The sequence below is a fragment of the Halichoeres trimaculatus genome, unplaced genomic scaffold (genome assembly GCF_033239565.1).
Source record: "Halichoeres trimaculatus isolate MK-OKI-2021-1 unplaced genomic scaffold, fHalTri1.1 fHalTri1_scaffold_16, whole genome shotgun sequence".
NCBI lineage: Eukaryota > Metazoa > Chordata > Actinopteri > Labriformes > Labridae > Halichoeres > Halichoeres trimaculatus.
The window spans coordinates 6,320,426-6,339,026 of NW_027437194.1; the positions used below are offsets into that span (position 1 = coordinate 6,320,426).

The window sequence follows — 18,601 nt, forward strand, 5'->3', positions numbered from 1 at the left end:
GGAGTTTACAATGTGGAACTTTTTCCCTGAATTGTTGTTTTTCATTAACTCTGAGCCACGATCATCACAGTTCAATGAAAATAAACTCTTCCTTCTGTGTGTACTGCAACTTCACAGTAGATGAGTTTCACTTTCTGAATTGAACTAGTGAAATGAATAAACTTTTCCACTATATTCTAATTTATAAAGATGCACCTGTAGGCACTCTGTCACTGTCAGCTGAGGGATTCTCTTCATTTACTGCTGTAATGTACCCAGGAGCCTTAGCCCACAGATTTACATCAGGCTTCATTCTTAAGTGCTTTTTCATTTCAGGCCTTCACCTTCCAATGCTTACGTTTTCTTTGCTCCTTTCTCTGGGGGCAGAAGTGCTGTGTGATGCATCACAGAGCGTGTTATAGACTGCTTGATGATTAAAGGTTAACGCAGAGTACTACGCCCTGAGAGCTTGAATGCTACATCTAAATAATACAAGTTATTTGGGGAATCTGTTGAAAAAAAATGCACATTTCCAGAGTGTATCAACGTAAAGTAAAGTCATTTGGATTATAATTGTTTCTTTAACATAGAGTTCAAACCTTTTATGGTTAACTTTTTGGTTACATAATTTATAACTGTTTGAATGTTGACCAAACTATCAGTTATACTTTCTTTTTCTTAATGAAATTTTATGTCTTTTCCTCATCTAGGGTCATGAACTTCTGTGTAAAATCTGGAGACTTTAGTGTGTAGTGAAATGTCTGTGCAAAGTTTGTATAAAAAGATGATGTTGCAGGTCATTTTAATCCAGACACTTAAATACGGGCAGGTAGCTGTTCAGACCCAGAATAAGGACGTTTCCTGGCTCATTTATTTATATTTTGATATCCTCTGAATAGCAGTTCAGACCCAATATAAAATGGTAAACATCACTTGTGACATGCACTGACTTTTTCAGGAGAAGGGGCCGAAATTAGAGAATTAGCACGCAATTGTTTTTCCACCCAAGAGGGCAGTTTAGTTTGTTTTTCCAAGCTAAAGGGCAGTTAGTGTGTTTGCCAACCAGTGGGTCACTCTAGCACAGGTTTTGGCTCAGAAGAGAGCACTTTAAGTGTGTTTTGACAGGTCTGTCCTTTCCAAGAGGACAGTGAAACAACAATATCTTCTGCCAAATGAAAAAAATTACATCTGCAGAAAGAACACAGTTACATAAGCCCTGTCTCCACCAAACGGTTCAGTTCGGTTTGTGTCAACGGCACGGCACATGTTTTACGGCGTTTCCACTGACGAATCCTGGGACAGATCACCAAATAACCGAGACGAGCCCACTTTTTGGCACCCTTCTGTAGGGGTGCCAGACTAAGGGCGCGGCCACACTGGCAAACTGTACCATGATTAAGCAGGCTTCAGCCCTAAAGCACATTTGTTTGGCCAGTGTGGCTGCAACTGTGCCATACTTGAGCACGATTCACTTCTCTACTTTGGCATGCTTCAGAGAGGTGGGCTTCGGTGCAGTTTACTTCATGCACGAGCACTCGGACAGCGCGTGTGATCCATGAAGATTGATCACAGCGAGTGCATCGCTTGACAATCATTTTAAACAAAGCGGGGGTGTTAGAGGGCTGTGTCGAGCGAAAACGACTTGAAGTCTAAAAGTCCCTAAAAGTTGTAGCAGAGTTGTTTGTGTCCCATTGTGCTGACTCTGGTGAAGTCACACTTCATGTAAACAGATGCTTCACGATGACGTAGGCGGGTCATGCGGGTGGGTGATACCTGCTTAAGCCGGTGCTGCAGGGGAACAAATGTGCTTAAGCACAGCACGGTTTGGATGACTGCACCTTAAACTGATCTGATCCTGGATGGTGGAGCTACAACACTGCATTGGTCGAAAGAATCGTCACTTACTGTGCGACAGCAGCTGTACTTCTGGCTCTGAGACAAAGCTCGATAGCACTTTGTAGCAAAGAGGACGAAAGTTTGAATGTCTTACATTGTTGCTCTTTGTTTACTGTGTTGCGTTTTTCTTCTTCCTTGGATTTATAAGTGGGGTACACTGTACACTGTCACACTACCATGGCTTCACACTTTTATGTAACTGATTTGGCTGTCGACATCCAGCTTACACGCTGCCAGCTACAGTTGGCTGTGGAAATGCAAACAGGATCAGGCTTAACCAAGCCAACCCGTACCAAACCGTACTGATCTAAACCAGACTGCTTGGTGGGAATGGGGCTTAGGTTGTTATTGGTTTTACCTGTTAGGTTTTTTTTTGAGTGGACTTGCACAGTGTGGGTCAAAATGAGCAGCAACATAATCAGTGTATTTTTTTTTCCAATATAAAACAAGAGCTCATACTATGGAAAGTTTATATCTCTCTTAACCTGATTTACATGTAGGGCCCTATCTTTCACACTCAAAAAAGGAGAAGAGCATCAACAACTATCTGTTTGGATAAGCAGTATTGGTAATGATACCATCCTAATGATACCCACCCCCTGTCAGCAATGGTCTTTATTGGATTAGTCCCAGAGGGCACATACAAATGTTGGTTTGGGGAATTGCTTTTCCGTTGCTTTGCTCGGATATTTCTTCTTTAAATCCAGTCTATTCTTGCTATTTTCTCCAAATTTGAGAGTCTTAATAAAAAAAACAATGAAAACTGAAAAAAAAGGCCTGGATAATCTGTATGATCTTATTTGACATGTATGGCATTTCCTTTTCAAAGCCTGCCAGTGTGCCATCCCTTAACTCAGAGTTCACACATGTAGTACAGACAGCTCCACCAGCTTTCACTTTCTCAGAACTGGTTGTGAATGCTAATTACACCAGGATTTATGCGTCTCTCCCCCTCGGGACTTTGTGCAATCTGTAGAAATACCACCAGTGTTTCAGGAAATACCATCTCTGGAGTCTTCTTGCAGTGTCATTTCAGTAGGATGCTATTATCTCTTTTATCCCTTTTCCCAAAGCACTCGTGCCGGCTGCCATATGTCCGTACTTGCACTATGGATTTTTATGCAGCGCTTTAAATAAAGTGGTTTTTAAATTTCCCAAAAGCCCAACGCAGAGCATTCAGACCCAGCAGCCGTCTGCTAACGCATGCAGAGCTCTGTTCCCAAGCAGCTCTATGGGGCTGCACAGCACAGACGAAATGTTATTCATTTTATTTGACACTTGAGACATAAAGCCTAAGGGCAGCAGAGTCACCTCCCGTGTCCTCCGAGGCAAGTCACTTTCAGCTAACCCTGCCCCTGAGAAAAATAAATATGCATGGAACAGTTGCTGAGTTTCCCCGAGGCATCGCCGAAGCACATGTCTGGTGATGCTCAAACTTCCTCTTTCGTCTGACACGCCAATCAAACAGCCTCTCCTGTAACGCCTAGAGAAAGGCGTAAGACCTTGGCTGATCCATGACCGGAGGGGTTGTTTGGTAGTGATGTTCGACTTGCTGAGAAACACCAAGCCTTCAGGAGGCTCTTCTTCTGGATTTGTTCACTTTGAGCACGATCTGGACCGCTAACAGATGTTGAAGAGGTTGAAAGCGCTCTGCAACAACCGCACGGGGCGACAGATAAACGACTTTGGACTGGGAGAGCTGAGGTGGTAGATGAAGGGCCTGGACTGGATGAATAGGCGGCGATGTGTCCTTGTGGTTTTGTAATAAGCCCCCCAGTCCTCAGGCAGCGGCCCAGCAGCACGTTAAGGAAGGCTTTCTTAAACTCCTGGCTGGAGCAGGGATAGATAATGGGGTTGATGCAGCTGTTGAGATAACCCAGCCAGAAGGTTATCTTAAAGATGGTTTCAGAAGGCTTACATGATGGGAAGATTGATCCTAGAGAACACACAGACAGACACAGACTCAGTATAAATGAAAACAAACACAACTCCTCCAAAAACTCACGTCTCACTAAGAGCTCAGAAACACTAACTTCTCACCTGAGCATGTTTTCCCTGTTTTAACCTTCACACCTTACTCAGCTGTAATGGTTGTCTCTGAATTTGAATTTTTGCAGGAGGGATGGAGAGTTGGTTTAAGATGTCTGGGTTGATTATGCATTTTAATTTCATTCTTAATACTTCAACAGCACAAAGTGACGCCTATGCCTACAAATTACATGTTTAAGGCTCCGCACAGGCAATTTATTGAGCCTATCTGCATAAAGATTGGGTAATTATTTATGTTCCCCGACAAAGTGATTAAATGCACAAAGGCAGCAGGAAATGATTCACCCACAAATTATCTTTTCAGCTTTTCCCTTTTGGGGTTGGGGGGGCTGGGGCCTATCCTGGCTGGCCTGGGTCTGGTCCCCAGACATTTACACATGGAACAGCCTGTTTAACTGCAGCATTAGCCACATAAACGACTGAAAACAATTGGCCAGTTAACTAATTACACCATGAAAGAGACACAGGTGCAGATTACATCATAATTAAGGGGACCCTCCTGGAAAACCCCATCAAACAAACTCGCACTGCGCATGTCTGATAGACATAAACAGCAATAAACCTGGTGAATGGTAAAAGTGTGGCTGAGAGAAGATCAAGAAAAACATTTTTCAGCAGAAGAAATGGAGATTTTATTACAAGAATACACAAACAGCTGTTATCAGTGAGTCAGTCAGGTAAACAAAGAGAAAGAGAAAGTTTGGTGATCTTGAACAGAGTAAAATAAAATCAGTAATATGAAAGCTGCTTTGTGGAACCAGCGCCACAGCAATGCCCTAGTACCTCAATAAATAACTCTCAAAGCAGTTAATGAACGCCAACATTTCACCACACACATCCTGGAAGGACCCAGATGCAGAAAACCAGAGCGCATCAAACTTGTTAAACTGACCACAGTTAATACCCCCTCTTTTGTTGCTAGGTGCTGCCCAAGTAGCTGCCTGTTGCAGCAGCTCTCTCGTCTTTGTCCGTTTCTTGTAATTTTTTTGTCTCTTTTTCGTCATCTTTGTATTTGGAGTGGATCATCACTTTGTATGGTTCATTGTCGGTCACGGACACCAAACTTTTTGTGGCTTCGGTGATATTTTTTACTACTTTTCTCCAGTGTTTGTCTGGAGATCCAACATGTAACCATGGCTGCATTGTTTACATGTGAAATTAGCTGTTAGCAGCCTGTAGCATGTCAATGCTAACTAGTGTGTGGCTTGATGATTTCCCTCGAGGTGAAGAGGAGGTGAGGACGACGTGCTGGTTCTCGGATGTGAGCTGGGAGGTGACGACGTGGACCTGTCCTTCCATCCATCGTTGTTGGGAACGTGGGATCTCGCTCCGTGGGATGGACGAGCTAGCCGTGCTAATCCAGCGGCATCATGCTGTTCACGGACGTGGCTGACGGGGCTGACATCGGACGCCGTTGCTACATTGAAGGAGCTTCACCTGCTGTGGGCAGACAGGATCCAGGAGACAGAGACTGAACAGACTGCTGGGGAGGCTCAGTCCTGGACCCTGTGGAGGTGGAGACTGGCTGGGCTGGAGAGTGGTGGACGAGTGGTGGACGGGATGTCGTCATCTAATTTCTTATGGACTTTTTTGCACTTTCTATACTCTTTCTTACTTTTGTTTTCTTAAATGCTGCGGTGACTCCTGAATTTCCCCTCGGGGATAAATAAAGTATCTTCTATTCTATTCTATTCTATTCTATTCTATTCTATTCTATTCTATTAATGCTTTATATTTGTGTCCTCTTTGGTGCTCCCAGTGGACAAAAGCCATGTTTTCACCAAGCAGACCGGTTTGGTTCGTCTTGGTAAGGCACGCATTTTGTAGCATTTCCACTGACTAATCCCAGGATAGATCCCCATATAACCAAGACGATCCGTCCCACTTTTTTTGGGACCTTTTCGTATGGGTGCCAGACTGAACCAATCCACTCTCGGAAGGTTGAACTACAACACTGCAGACTGTTGATTGGTCAAAAGAATCGTCACTTACCTCGACAGCGGCTGCATTTCTCCTGGCGGCACACAGACTTCTCTGAAACAAAGTTTGATTGCACTTTGTATCAAAGAGCTACATGCTAATCACAGAGAGGACGAGATGCTGCATGTCTACCATCTGTGCTCTTTGTTTACTGTGTCGCATTTTTCTTCTTTGTTGGATTTATTAGCGGGATACACTGTGTCGGGCTGTTACGGAGTCACGCTAGTGTTTAACAGCTGTGGCTTTCGGCTTCTGGCTTACACGCCGCCAACCACGAGAGGTCACAGTTTGCTGTTGGAAAGCAAACGGGATCAGGCTTAACTGTACCAAACCGTGCCAAAAGGTACTGAACCGAACTGGACTGCTTGGTGGAAATGCGGCTTATGTAATACCTCATGTTGCATGTCTTTCAAAAATGATGTTCTGAGAAACAAACTTATCCTTTCCTTTCTGTCTTTCTTTCTTTCTTAAAATTTTGTAAAAGTCACTTTAAATATTTGCTTTGGAAAAGGTTAAAAAAAAAGTTTTTTTTTTTACTAAAGGCTTTAAGAACTTCACAGAAATAACCCCAGACTTGTTGCTGGTAGTCTTCTTTGTTTTTGTGACTTAAAAAAAGAGGCATTATATTTACATTGCCTAACTCTAGCGTCCTAAAAGTAGTCTAAAAAAGCAAGGAATAGTTGTGCATCTCCTGGCTACAGCGGAAGAAAAAAAATAAGACTGTATTACTGATAAGAAATAAAGAACAGGGCTTAAAATGAAACACACGTATCCATTGTAAACAGCTCAATTCATCTTTTTGTCCTGATACCAAGGTGAACCAATTCAAGTAAACTTGACTCTGACACATTCAACTTAGTTTAAATCGATGATCAAAAGGATGTTGACGCTCAGGCTGCTGTTCAAATCGTCTCCCTCCTTGTTGGAGAAAATAAAAGCTGTGCATTTCAAGTCCCCACAAATGAATTCACTGTATCTTACTTTACCCGGTGACGAGCGGCGCTCTCTTCATTTTGTGTTTTCATGTTATGATAATATTCTGTCTCGCAGGAGGAAGGAACAAAGTGCTGTTACTGTAGCACAACAGGCTTCCAATCTGAAGAGCTCGATAAAACACATCACACAGAAGAGAAAGGGGGGGTGTTCAAACCCTCATTTCAGATATCTCAGACTGTCTTTGCCTTTGAGCTAATATGATCGCTGTGCTATGAGCCATGAAGGTCTGTCTCAATTGAAATGCAGAGCTGTTCTCTGATGACTGGCTGCCTTGGGAGGCTACAGGGTGACTGAGGATGCCTCCTGGCATTACAGCCCATTAGGCCTCATGCTTGTTATCTATAATAGCTTTCTTCGGATGCTGCAATAGTTTGGTTTATTTCATTTCATATCACAGCATAAGCCCATTCTGCCGCAGTGGTGTTTTGGTCTATTTGGTTACTTGTAATTGAATTTTTTGATGTCCCCTCTGAGAGACCTTATGAGCAGAGTTGAAGCTCAGTGAAAGAGGGTCCTTCATGGTTTTCTGTTCAGACACGAAGCAACATTATACAACTGATTAATTCAGGCTTAAACAGCGTTGTATAATGATGGTGCTAAACCACAGGAAGGTTGCTGCTGGATCTCTCTGTGCAATGATCAGGGAATATAATATTGTTAGCCATGAATTCAGCTCAGCTGTGCCAGGTATGTGTACAGTTGGTTGCCGTTTTGTGCTATGACTATAAAATCTCTCAGGAACATGTATTTTTCTTTGTTTCAGGATAATTTTACAATTTATAGAGGGAAAGACTCAAGTCCTAAGTGCAATCTAATACATTTCTATCACCTCCGCCCAGAACGTTGTTTTTGGGAGAGTTTGTCTGTGAACAACATAAGTCAAAAACTAACGAACAGATCTGGATGAAATTCTCAGGAAATGTTCAAAATGGGATAAGGAAGAAGTGATTACATTTTGGAGGTGATCCAGATCACCGTCTGGAGCCAGGATTATTTGAAAGAATACTTTATCATTGTGCGATAGGGCCATTTTCACCATATGTGGTCACAAGGTCACCATAATTTCTAACAGATGTAAAAGTACGATCCAGATCCTGGCAATATTCTGGATACTTGGATCCAAAATATAAAATACGTTCTGGGTCATCATAATTTTTAATACTGTCAGGTAACAAATTATCATACAAATCTGCAACTAACACCAAATTGTAGCAGACAGTCTGCTAAAAGGGAGTATAACATTAAAGTCGGACAAAAGTGTTGGTGACAATCACAATATGCTTGGCAGAGTTGCGTTCTCTGAGTGCTTTTCTAGTTGATCTTTTGGTTTTATGACTACCCTGATATGTTTCTAAGTGATGATGAAAAAGTCTCTCGTCTTCGATGGCAGATCGTAATCCACACTTTAAAATGAGATTATCAGAGCCAATTAGGTCAGAGCCAATGCTTCTTCTTAGCCTTCCGATCAGGTCCAGCAAGAGTGGATTGATTTATGGCACATCTAGGTCTCTTTGACAACACAAGCTGATCTGTATTTTTCTCTGCTTGAAAATGATTTCTTGGGTTAATTTTCTAATGATGGTGGGCACTGGAGCCTAACTGTCAGAAAAAGGATTTTCATTTTTACCCCCATGGGTACGTCGTAGCACCAGGCTGCTAGTAGAGTCACATATAGCTGGCTACTGACACACGGTACAAACTAGAGTTTGCTAGTTGTCACGTTTCAAACAACAGCGGTACGCAACTGTACTAATAAATACCTTGGTTTGTGTTGTTTCTGGTAAAAAGTTGACTTGAACAAAGAAAATTTGTTCCAAAACAAACAACACCTGGTTAAAAGTCACATCTTTACAACAGTGTGTGTGAGACTCTGAGCCAGAAGGTGGCAGGCCAGTCCAATTAAAATAGATCCTCCACATAATGTCTTTAAGAATACTTTGAATAAAGTCAATTAGCAAGTGTCAGATTTCTAACAACTCACACTCTTCTTGAAGGACTGCAAAAAATCTGAAAACCAGCTTCAGGAAACGCAGAAGAAAGAATGAAATGAAATGCTATTGAAATGCTATTTCCAGGTTGGAATATTAAAACTCCCTTTTATCAGTCTGCTTCAATCAGTCTGTGAAAGTTATTGACAAAAAAAGCTCAAGTACCAACTGTAACTTGGAAATAGAGCACATTTCTTTATTAACTTCTCTACACTGACCACTGAATACAACTTCAAGACCTTTTTTAGACCAGAAATAGTCAGGCACCTTCATATATCTGAGCCCCTCTCTGTGTTTAAGAACAAGCCTCAGACTTTCCATCATGATAAAGCTTATTGTTAAGGCTGGCTCAGGCTTAGATCCTCTCATAGAGGCACTGCTGTAGGTTTAGAGTGCCAGGGGAACTGGCACACTGAGTTCCTGTCTCTCCTCCTTCTGTCTGCTTCCCCTAGCTTTAAATCTTCAAGTTCCATTAAAGTTATTAACTCTTTGTGTTTCTTGCCAGTTCTTGTCTCAGAGGTTTCCCCAGATCTCTGCTGCAGACAGCTTGCAACCATGAACCGTCTAAAACACCAGACTCATAATGCTCAGGGTAATCCTTGAACCGTTTGACTCCAGATGCTATAATTGATATCATCAGTCCTGCTTAGAGTTGCAGAGGGGTGGGAACTGACTGGTAAACTTAAGTTTCCTGAGGGAACACTTTGAGAATTTTCAGGGTTTTGTTGCCACAGACTTAAATGATTTTTTCAATATTCCTGGAAAATTTTGGCTTGGCAGCTTTTTGAGATTTTCATTTACTTTTTTCTTCCTGTTATAATCTTGATTTAGGTTTTCAAAAGCAATGAGGGTTGAGAAAACTGGTGGCAGCCCAGGCAAAACTTAGTCTTTTTGAGCCTGACTGAAAGCTATCCTCAACCGGACTGAGCAACACTGACACTGATCAGTCAAACTGAGACAGCAGCAATTGGAAACCATGAGGTCCAGTCCCTTGATGAATAGAAATCATGAACCAAACCATCATTTGACATTTTTAATGGGACTTTTTTGGGTGGTATGTCTAGCCTATTGTAAACTCCTGAATCTCCTGTTATTTTTCACTATTCATGGTTTTTGTTATTCTGTGAAAAAAACCATTAGGTGCTCTATAGCTCAAAAAACGAACGAGTGCTATTTATAAAAGTTGAATCGGGTATATTTGCATGTATGTGTGCTTGTGAAAAATATTTATGTCTTTATTTATGACAGCTAGACTGAGGGAAAATTCCCCCAAATTCCCTGAAAATCCATGTATAATGCCATTAAAAAGTATCACATTTGATGTTTGCATGCATGACTGCCTATAACAAGCCACAAAATTTAATATTTAAACATGTGTAAGACCAGATAGTACAGTTAATATAAATTCTTCTATAAAATTCTTCATTTCCAAAAGTTTCAATGGAAAGTTTCCAACTTTCAAAATTCCAAGAATTTTGCCAACCCCAGTCTTTCCTATTGTAATTGTCATGACTGAATGCTGCTACAAGACCTGGTAATTTTTTTTCAAATACAATGAACAGCCAATTATCTTCAGGGACTGTTTACAGGACAGTGGTTTTAGGATGAATGCTAAAGTAATGTTGTGTTTCGGCTTCTCACTTACACAGAAACAGGGTTTTAGCCGACCTAAAACTGAATCTTTTACAATCACCACGGCAACCTGGCTGGAGCTGGAGTTTCCAGTACAAAAGCTGACGCCACGCTGCTTTTCGCATAATACTTTCATCGCGGCAACTTAAACTGCCATGCACAAGCCGAACAACAACAACAACACTAACAATGCTAGACTACTGCGTTGTGCTTGTACTGCTGAATCTGCTGACTGCCTTTCAACAAAATGTGCATCTGTTGCTCCACTACTGCAGTCAGTGAAGACGAATTCAATATATAAACACCAGAGGAACAGCCCAACTCTTCCTCAGCAGGGGGCTACCAGAAGACTCTACAGTTATATCGCCAACTAAAGGCCTGGCAGTTAGGGCTGGGACCAAATGCTGTTCTCGTGATTTGATTCTATTGCGATTTTTGGGGTGTCGATTCAATTTAAATTGCAAGTCCTCAATAATTATAATTTTTGCGATTTTTAGTTTGTTTTTTAACCCCAGACCACAGAAAAAACTTAAATGATGATGATAATTTCTGTATTACCTCTATATCAAGAGCCATATTTTCCCATAAAATGGACATCACGTGAGTCAGAGAGAAACTTTTCACCCTCTGCTGGAGAAAAGTGGTAACTTTTTTCCAACCCAGTTTATAAACAAAGTTTTTGTAAAAAAAAAAAAAAAACAATATTAATATTGTCAAATGAAAAATCCTGATGAATCATATTTTGTTTTTTTTTGTCCTACCCCTACCTGGCATTTTCAGTCCCTCAGCTGTTCTGAGACAACAATATTTTTGTCACTACATTTTTTTGTGTTTGCAGATGAAACACTGTCATGTAATCAAGGCCTTAAGGCTGATTTATGCTTCACACGTTACCACAGGGTCTGCAAGGCTTCTTGTGGACGAATGATGTCATTTCCGCACCCATGCCCCCCACACAGTCCTTTTCAATCGGAAAATTTCTAATGCCTGACAAGATGGTGAAAGTGGTTGAACTGCAGAATTATAGGCATCTGTATGACTCTTCACACAGAGATCACCGTGATAACCGAGTGGTATATAATTCATGGCGTGAAATCGCAGCCACCTCCTCAGAGAAGAGGAACTGGTTGAAAGAACCTAGAAAAATCTCTGGGTAAGATATGTAAATGTATCGTAAACAAAGCTAGACTTCTTCGACTCTTGTTTAGTACCATGGTGGACATACGTTTGTGATACACCTCCCCCTGCAGTTTGGGAATGGCCACCAAGGGATGCTGCAAGGGATGTCAATTTAGACACATTTTTATATCATCACAAGTTTGGTACAGTTGGAGGTTTCAAGAAGGGTTTTACTCTCCACTGTTGGTTGTCTTTATTTATAAAAGAAGGACAAGGAACTACGTCTTGTAAAGAGTCTTAGGAAAGCATTTGTTTTGAATTGGTGCTATACAAGTACTTATACATTATTGACTGATGTGGTTTAAGTTGACATTTCTGTCATGGTCTTGTCAGATCGATACATTCAATACCAGGCTCCATAAGCCTGAGTAGAATACACAGTTCATTGAATTGAAACCAGCTTTGACTATTTCTTTATTTTCTCTTTATGATACGTCTAAATGCCTGTGCCTTTGACTGTTAAAGTAACCTGTTGGCCTTATGTTCCAGCAAGGAGAAAAAGAATACATAATGAGGCTTTGACTGTATATTCTCACTTTGTAAATAGATATTTTCACATCTAGTTATCCACTGCAAAGCTTTTACGATAGTAGAGAATGTGCTGCGAAGAGAGCCGTCTTCATGACAAAGAAGCAAACCTGTGAAAAATCTGAAAGTGCAGGAAAAGCTGCAAAGTTCAACTTCAGCGTTTATGTATTGATTTCAGAAGCAGTCACAGCTCAGATTAAGTGGAAGTGTTGTTTAGACTTTAAAAAGATGTTTTTTAAAAGCAGATGGTAGATCCCAGCTCCACAACAGCTTCCCTATTGTTATCAACTAGATTAAATATTTGGCTACAACAAAGCTAGTTATTCACACACACAGGCACATAAAAGAAAGAGACAGATAACACACAGCCTATTATTTGTTTGGATAATGTGTGTCATTCACAGACCCTCCATCCAGTATAATACACGGCTCCCTCCTTCAATAAGAGTACAGTGTGTGTGACTAAATACACGTCTCAGCAATAATCTCACTGTGGGTGCACTGGGAGAAAACTGCTGACACACTACTATCCTTTAAACACACACCGGTCCCCAATGACATCCTCTTATCTCCGTCAAGCAATAAGAGTTATTTAAGAAGCTATTAAGATTTCAGATAAGGCTTATAATGGGGGGTTTCTGCCCCTCTTTCACATCTTTGATAGCATCACTGTTATCAATTTTTCTTGTCAGACTCTTTGACTTTGTAGGTATTTTTTTGAAGATAGAATTCAGAAAATCTGGCTTAAAGGACATTTGCTTGGTTTAGCTCTGAGAGTGAATTAATCCTTAATTAGTCAATTTGCATTCAGTTTCTTTTCTCCAGGATTTCAATTAACATTTTAATACACTAGAACAGAGCTGATAAAAAATTATTATTATCAAATCCTTTCATGCCCTTCATTTAGAAACCGTTTTAGATCAATGAAAATTATTGTGAGAGTATAACTTTCTCAAACTTTTTTTAGAGGCTTGTTAAAGCTATGGTCTACGATTTGACGCAAGGTAATTATTATTAACACCGTTTTGAGGCCGTTATTGTCTGATGGTCCGATCTACGCAATATAAAAACCAAAAAGAACGAAAAAAATCCATTTAATACAGCAGCTGCAAAACGGCTTAATAATTGACCCATCTGAACCGCCATTTCCCTCATTTCAGATTTGTGCGTTAGTCCATTCAATCCCCTGTCTCCCCTGCTCTGCATCGTACTGCCCATGGTCCCACCTCATCCTTCCCCACAACTCCTCTCACGTCAGCTAGCTGCTCAGCTACTAAAGCGTCATAGAGCCAGAGAAGACCGAAACCAGGAAGCTGTTACTGTTACCCTCCACAGGGAAGGGAAGAAAACGAAAAAGTTTCACGGAAAGGGCTGAAGCAACAAAGAATTATGAGCGATGCAGGTGCCAACAGAGACTGAATATTGGATAAATGTACGACCGGTGGAAAAAGCTGCAGAGGGATTTGGGACTGAAGACTGACGCAGAGACAGCTGAGTTTCTGTTGAACAGGTAATGACTTTGTTTACCACAGTGGGAGATGTCAGCTGAATAACTCTGGTTAGTCTGTGCCTATACTGGCTAATGACTGAACGCTGCTGATCGGAATGGGTCGGCTCTGTTAATAGATTTTAGCACAACTTAGCCACACATCATTAGCATTGTAAACTAGACTAGGAGATGAAGAAGGGCGATACAAGCTGGGGGACGGGATCTTGGAAGATGGAGGGGAGGGGTGAGTAAGGCTGCGTTTTTCGAAAGTGTCTCATCAGCCAAACTGGGTTTCAGATCTTAGACCATAGCTTCGAGGTCTCTTTTAGTACAATAAAATCTGTTTCATCCTCTCTTTGAGCAAGTTTCCAAGGTGCTATTAAATAGCGCCGTTGAATGCCCAGCTAAAACTTTTCTGTATATTCTTTTTGAATAAAGTTTTGCAAAATAGCTGAAAGCAAAACACTGATGCTTCCACTGTGAGCTAACTGCTTAAACTGAACAAGTGAGACACGGGGTGCTGAGCGGAAGTTGCAGCATTAGCTACGCCATTGGTGGTGTATCTGAAAGGGCTCATCATCCAAATTTTAGCGCTCAACTCAAAGCCAAAAAAAACAAAAACAAAAACAAAAAACATCCAACAGACCGCTTGTATCTGGAAAAACTTGTGGAAAAAATGCTGCTGTTTCATCCGTCCATCTCCCATGAACCATCACACCAAGCGGGCTGTTAGCCTGATCCTCGTTAACCAAGTTTCCATTCTTACCCTGCTGCGTTTGTGTGTTATTTATTTTAAAGCTTTGTGCATCACATGTTGAAGCTGGAAAATATGCTAACAGATCTGAGTTCCTAGGCTTTGAGAAAACCACTAAACTTCACATTTTTGACAGAAAATGCTGGCTGCTCATCTGTACTTGCTTACTATGCCTAACAGGTGGAGTCCTCTGGGAATTTATGACCTTGTTGCTTGCCGTAGCAGTGGCCTAACAAAAGCTAGACAAGCAAATTCTTCAATAATGATGAACAAGGCTTACTGATGCACAGGAAATATTGATTTATCACTAACTCACTCTAACAACAGTGCTGTAACCCTGTTGTTTTGAAGACAAGCTAAAAAAAAAAAAAAAGCATTGAACAGTTTCACCATTGGTCAGGCCTGAATGAGCTTCTTGTTATGTGAAAAAGCAATAACTGTATTAAGATATTTCACTTGTAATGCCTTGAAAAAATCTGAGGTAATGGAAAATAAAGCCAATGCAGGAAGGTTAAAGGCTTCACTTCCTTACTTGACATGTAATGAACAGAAGCAATCATTACAACAGGGACAATTTTAAAATGGTGTGATGAAGAGATTCTTGCAAATGATGGAACCATCACTAAACCACTTATTTACTAAAATTTATCATTTATTTTCCTGATTATTAGGTTTTTATTAACTGAGAATTTGTTTTACAACACAAATGAAGGATATTTTTGCAAAGGTATCAAATTTGAGGGTATCTGCAAGTTTCAGCAAGTCAAATTCAAGACTTTTTAAGACTGAATTAGATTTAAGGCCAAAAATGCAATAAATGTGAGCAATGGTTAGGGGATCCTGCTGTATTACAATCCAAACAGACGTCATCCAGCCAACTCTCAATAACTTGCCCAAAGACCCAGACTGGCTAGTTAGCATGCTGATAATTTATATATCATAGGGATTAAAGCCAAAATCAACAGAGTTTAGACCAGAACCCTAACTAACAAAACTCTCCCTGAAAAGACTTGCTTGAATGCAGTGATAAATTGACTTATGAGGTCCCAGCTAATGCATTTCCTCCAGATATAAGCTGTTTTTTGAACATATTTTTGGCTTTGATTTGAAAACTAAAATTTGGGTGATGAGCCTGCTTCAGATACACTACAACCGGAACTTTCACCCATCAACCAGTATCTCACTCATTCAGTTAAAGCAGTAAGCTCACAGTAGAAGCATCAGTGTTCTCGCATTAATGCCTTTTTTTGAGAAACTTTTAGACTTGATTCAAAATAAACAACCAGAAAAAGCTGCAGCTGTGCTTTTGGCGGCGCTGTTTAATGGCATTGGCTGAACTCATCCTGGAAAAATTCTGCAATGGAAGATGAAACAGACCTCATCGGCCGGGTTTATATACAAAACACCTGCAGATGAAAGTGAAGGAAGCGTGACGAAAAGGGCAAAATCAGCCAGTAATATTCAGTTATTCAGTTCTGCCTGTAGGGGGTTTTTGGGGTCTGGAGCAGATCAACAGCATTTCAATTCATTTCAATGGGGAAAAACGATTCGTCACAAGAGTTATTTGACTTACGAGCTGCGTCGCGGGACAAATTAAACTTGAAAATCAAGGCACTACTGTATTAAGACTCAATCTTTTCATGTTCAAAAAGTTTTTTTCTGTTACGTTTATATAATCCCTGTCTCATGGTACCAAAGGGCCAGTCGTTAAAGGTAATCTGACTGGATTTCGGGTATCGGATTGGATTCAATTCTGAAAATGGGGTGTTTAAAAGGGAAAGAAGGATTCGGAAGATAGATAGAAGATCAGATAACATCACATAATCCAACCCTAGTTTTAATCTGTATCAAACCTTCAGTTTGTATTCTGAACTTTTCGGTAGTAATTAGATAAATTTGATTCAAAAAACAGGGTTATCCTGATCCCAACAGAGGGTAGGAGTTCAAGATGGACTTCAGGAAGAAAATGAAGCAAAGCTTAAAAATTGGTCAAGTATTAAAACATTCGTATCATTTAATGTAGATACTTTTGCTCATATTTTGCAGTTGACCTGTTGGCTACCAATGAAAACTTTCAGTGGAGTAGAAGTGGATTTTGATGTTGTTTTCGTTTTTTTGAATCAAAATCAGAAACTGAAAAAAGTGAGAAAAGTGAGTTCTGGCTCTTCTACCTGTTGGTCTTCACAGAGCTGGTAGCCCACATTGTGATACCTAGTCCAATTTGGAGCACTGGTAATCTGGATTTGGTAATCTTGAAAACTGTGTATCCAGGTCAGGGTGATCCAATCCAATGTTGCCTTGAAAAATTGGCATTGAACTAAAACGGATTACCTGATCCTGGATAGCAGAAAATGGGATTAAGTTCTCCCAAAACATCATAACTAGTTAAAAAAATCAATGATTTTCATTGTCTTTCATGGGGACAGAGTTTTTCTGTTTCAGGACAAAAGATTCCTTAAGATAAGACCTTACTGTACTTTTTAAGGACTGCTGTGAGTTTCCTTCTCAGAGAAACAAACTTCTGGCTTTTGAAATAACCCAAAGCATATTACATGAAAAGCTACAAACTAAAGAGGTCCAAAGGTACGTACCGATGGGTAAGACCAGGAAAAAAGGAAGCCAGCAAAGAATAAAGCAGCCGACAACGATGCTGAGAGTTTTAGCTGCTTTCTCTTCCCTGGAGACCTTCAGCATCCTCGACAGAGAAAATGTGCTGCGTTGGTGTCGCTTCTTAACCTGTTCCTCCTCCTGTTTCTCTGCATTCGCAGCGTTCCCTCTGTGTATCCTCAGCGTCACCCCTTCTGTTTCAACCCCATCTGCCTCACTGCCCTTCCTGAGGGTCCGTGTCTCCCTCTTAGCCACGGTGTACACACGGCAGTACATGGCCAGGATGATGGCCAGAGGAATGTAGAAAGATCCCAGAGCTGAGAACAAAGCATAGCCAGGCTCCTCGGTTATCCGGCACACCGTCTCATCCTCTGGTTCGGGCTCCTTCCACCCAAACAGAGGACCCACAGAAATCGCTGCTGAGAGCCCCCAGAGAGCAGCCACTGCAGTGAGGCCTCGCCGTCCTGTAGCCATGGCAGGGTACCGCAGAGGGAAGCTGACAGCCAGGTAGCGATCGATGGAGATCACACACAGACTGAGGATGGAGGCGGTGCAGCAGAGAACATCCAGAGCGGCCCAGACGCTGCAGAAGGAGCGGCCGAACACCCAGCTGCCAAGAGCCTCAGACGTGGCGGAGAAGGGCAGGACGGCGGAGCTGAGCAGCAGGTCGGCGGCAGCCAGGTTGGCGATGAAGTAGTGTGTCACAGAGCGCCAGTGGTGGTGAAACAACACAGATAGGATGACGAGGATGTTTCCCAGGACCCCAAACACGAGGAACACCACCAGCAGTAAGCCCAGCAACACCGCTTTGGCGACATTCATGGGTGGGTGGGCGGAGGAGCTGCAGTTCAGACAGGTCTCTGCTGCTGAGAAAACACTGACGTTCTCAGAAGGAACCATCGTGATCCGGAGGGCGCAGCTTCACCCTCGGCCTCTTCTTCTCCTTAATCAGAAGTTAATACATCCCCGGCCTCATAAGCTGCTCTTTGAGTTTATTCATAGCTGCAGCATATCTCTCCCAATGCTCATCGCTCCTTTGGCTTCTGTCGAGTTTCTTTGGCAGGATGTCACATTAGGAGGGCGAAGCGCCGCCATTATTTGTCATATTTCGTCCAGAATAACTTAATAGCTTTTATATTCATCTTTTATGTGGCAGTCATGTTCAGACATGCTGAAAGGCTTGATCGAAGGAAACCTGTCAAAACAAGAGAAGAGATAAAGTGTGATTAACAGCACAGGCAGGGAAGCGTTTACAGACACCCAAACAGGCCTATTACCTACTAAGTGCTGTTCTTACTTTCCACAATGAGAACAAATCGAAACCCCACACATAAAATAGAACAGATTAGGAGCTTGAATTGGTTGAGGGATAATAACACACGCTCTCTGTCATTAAAAAAGGAGGAAGGAACCACTTTTCCAGCAGAAACAGCCTCTGTTTGCAGATTGATCCTGGAGATACACGGAGGAAACAAAGGTAATGATTGATTGAAGTACTCGTAGGCGGTGTTCACAATTTCCTCG

At 41.5% G+C, this 18,601-nt stretch overlaps 1 protein-coding gene across 1 annotated transcript; it reads right to left on the reverse strand.

Moving 5' to 3' along the window:
* Positions 1-3,335: 3,335 nt before the first annotated feature.
* On the reverse strand, positions 3,336-17,977 carry adra1ab (adrenoceptor alpha 1Ab). Its single transcript, XM_074690714.1, has 2 exons — positions 17,062-17,977; positions 3,336-3,811 (listed from the first exon to the last, which is right to left on the reverse strand). Exons 1-2 carry the CDS (start codon positions 17,975-17,977, stop codon positions 3,336-3,338), a joined length of 1,392 nt encoding a protein of 463 aa, XP_074546815.1.
* Positions 17,978-18,601: the final 624 nt, after the last annotated feature.

Excerpts from the sequence above, each read along its gene's own strand:
- adra1ab (XM_074690714.1), bottom strand. The coding sequence starts at position 17,977 with ATGGTTCCTTCTGAGAACGTCAGTGTTTTCTCAGCAGCAGAGACCTGT. Across the intron at positions 3,812-17,061 it reads TTTCCTGGTCTTACCCATCG|GATCAATCTTCCCATCATGT; the intron begins GTACGTACCTTT and ends TGTGTTCTCTAG.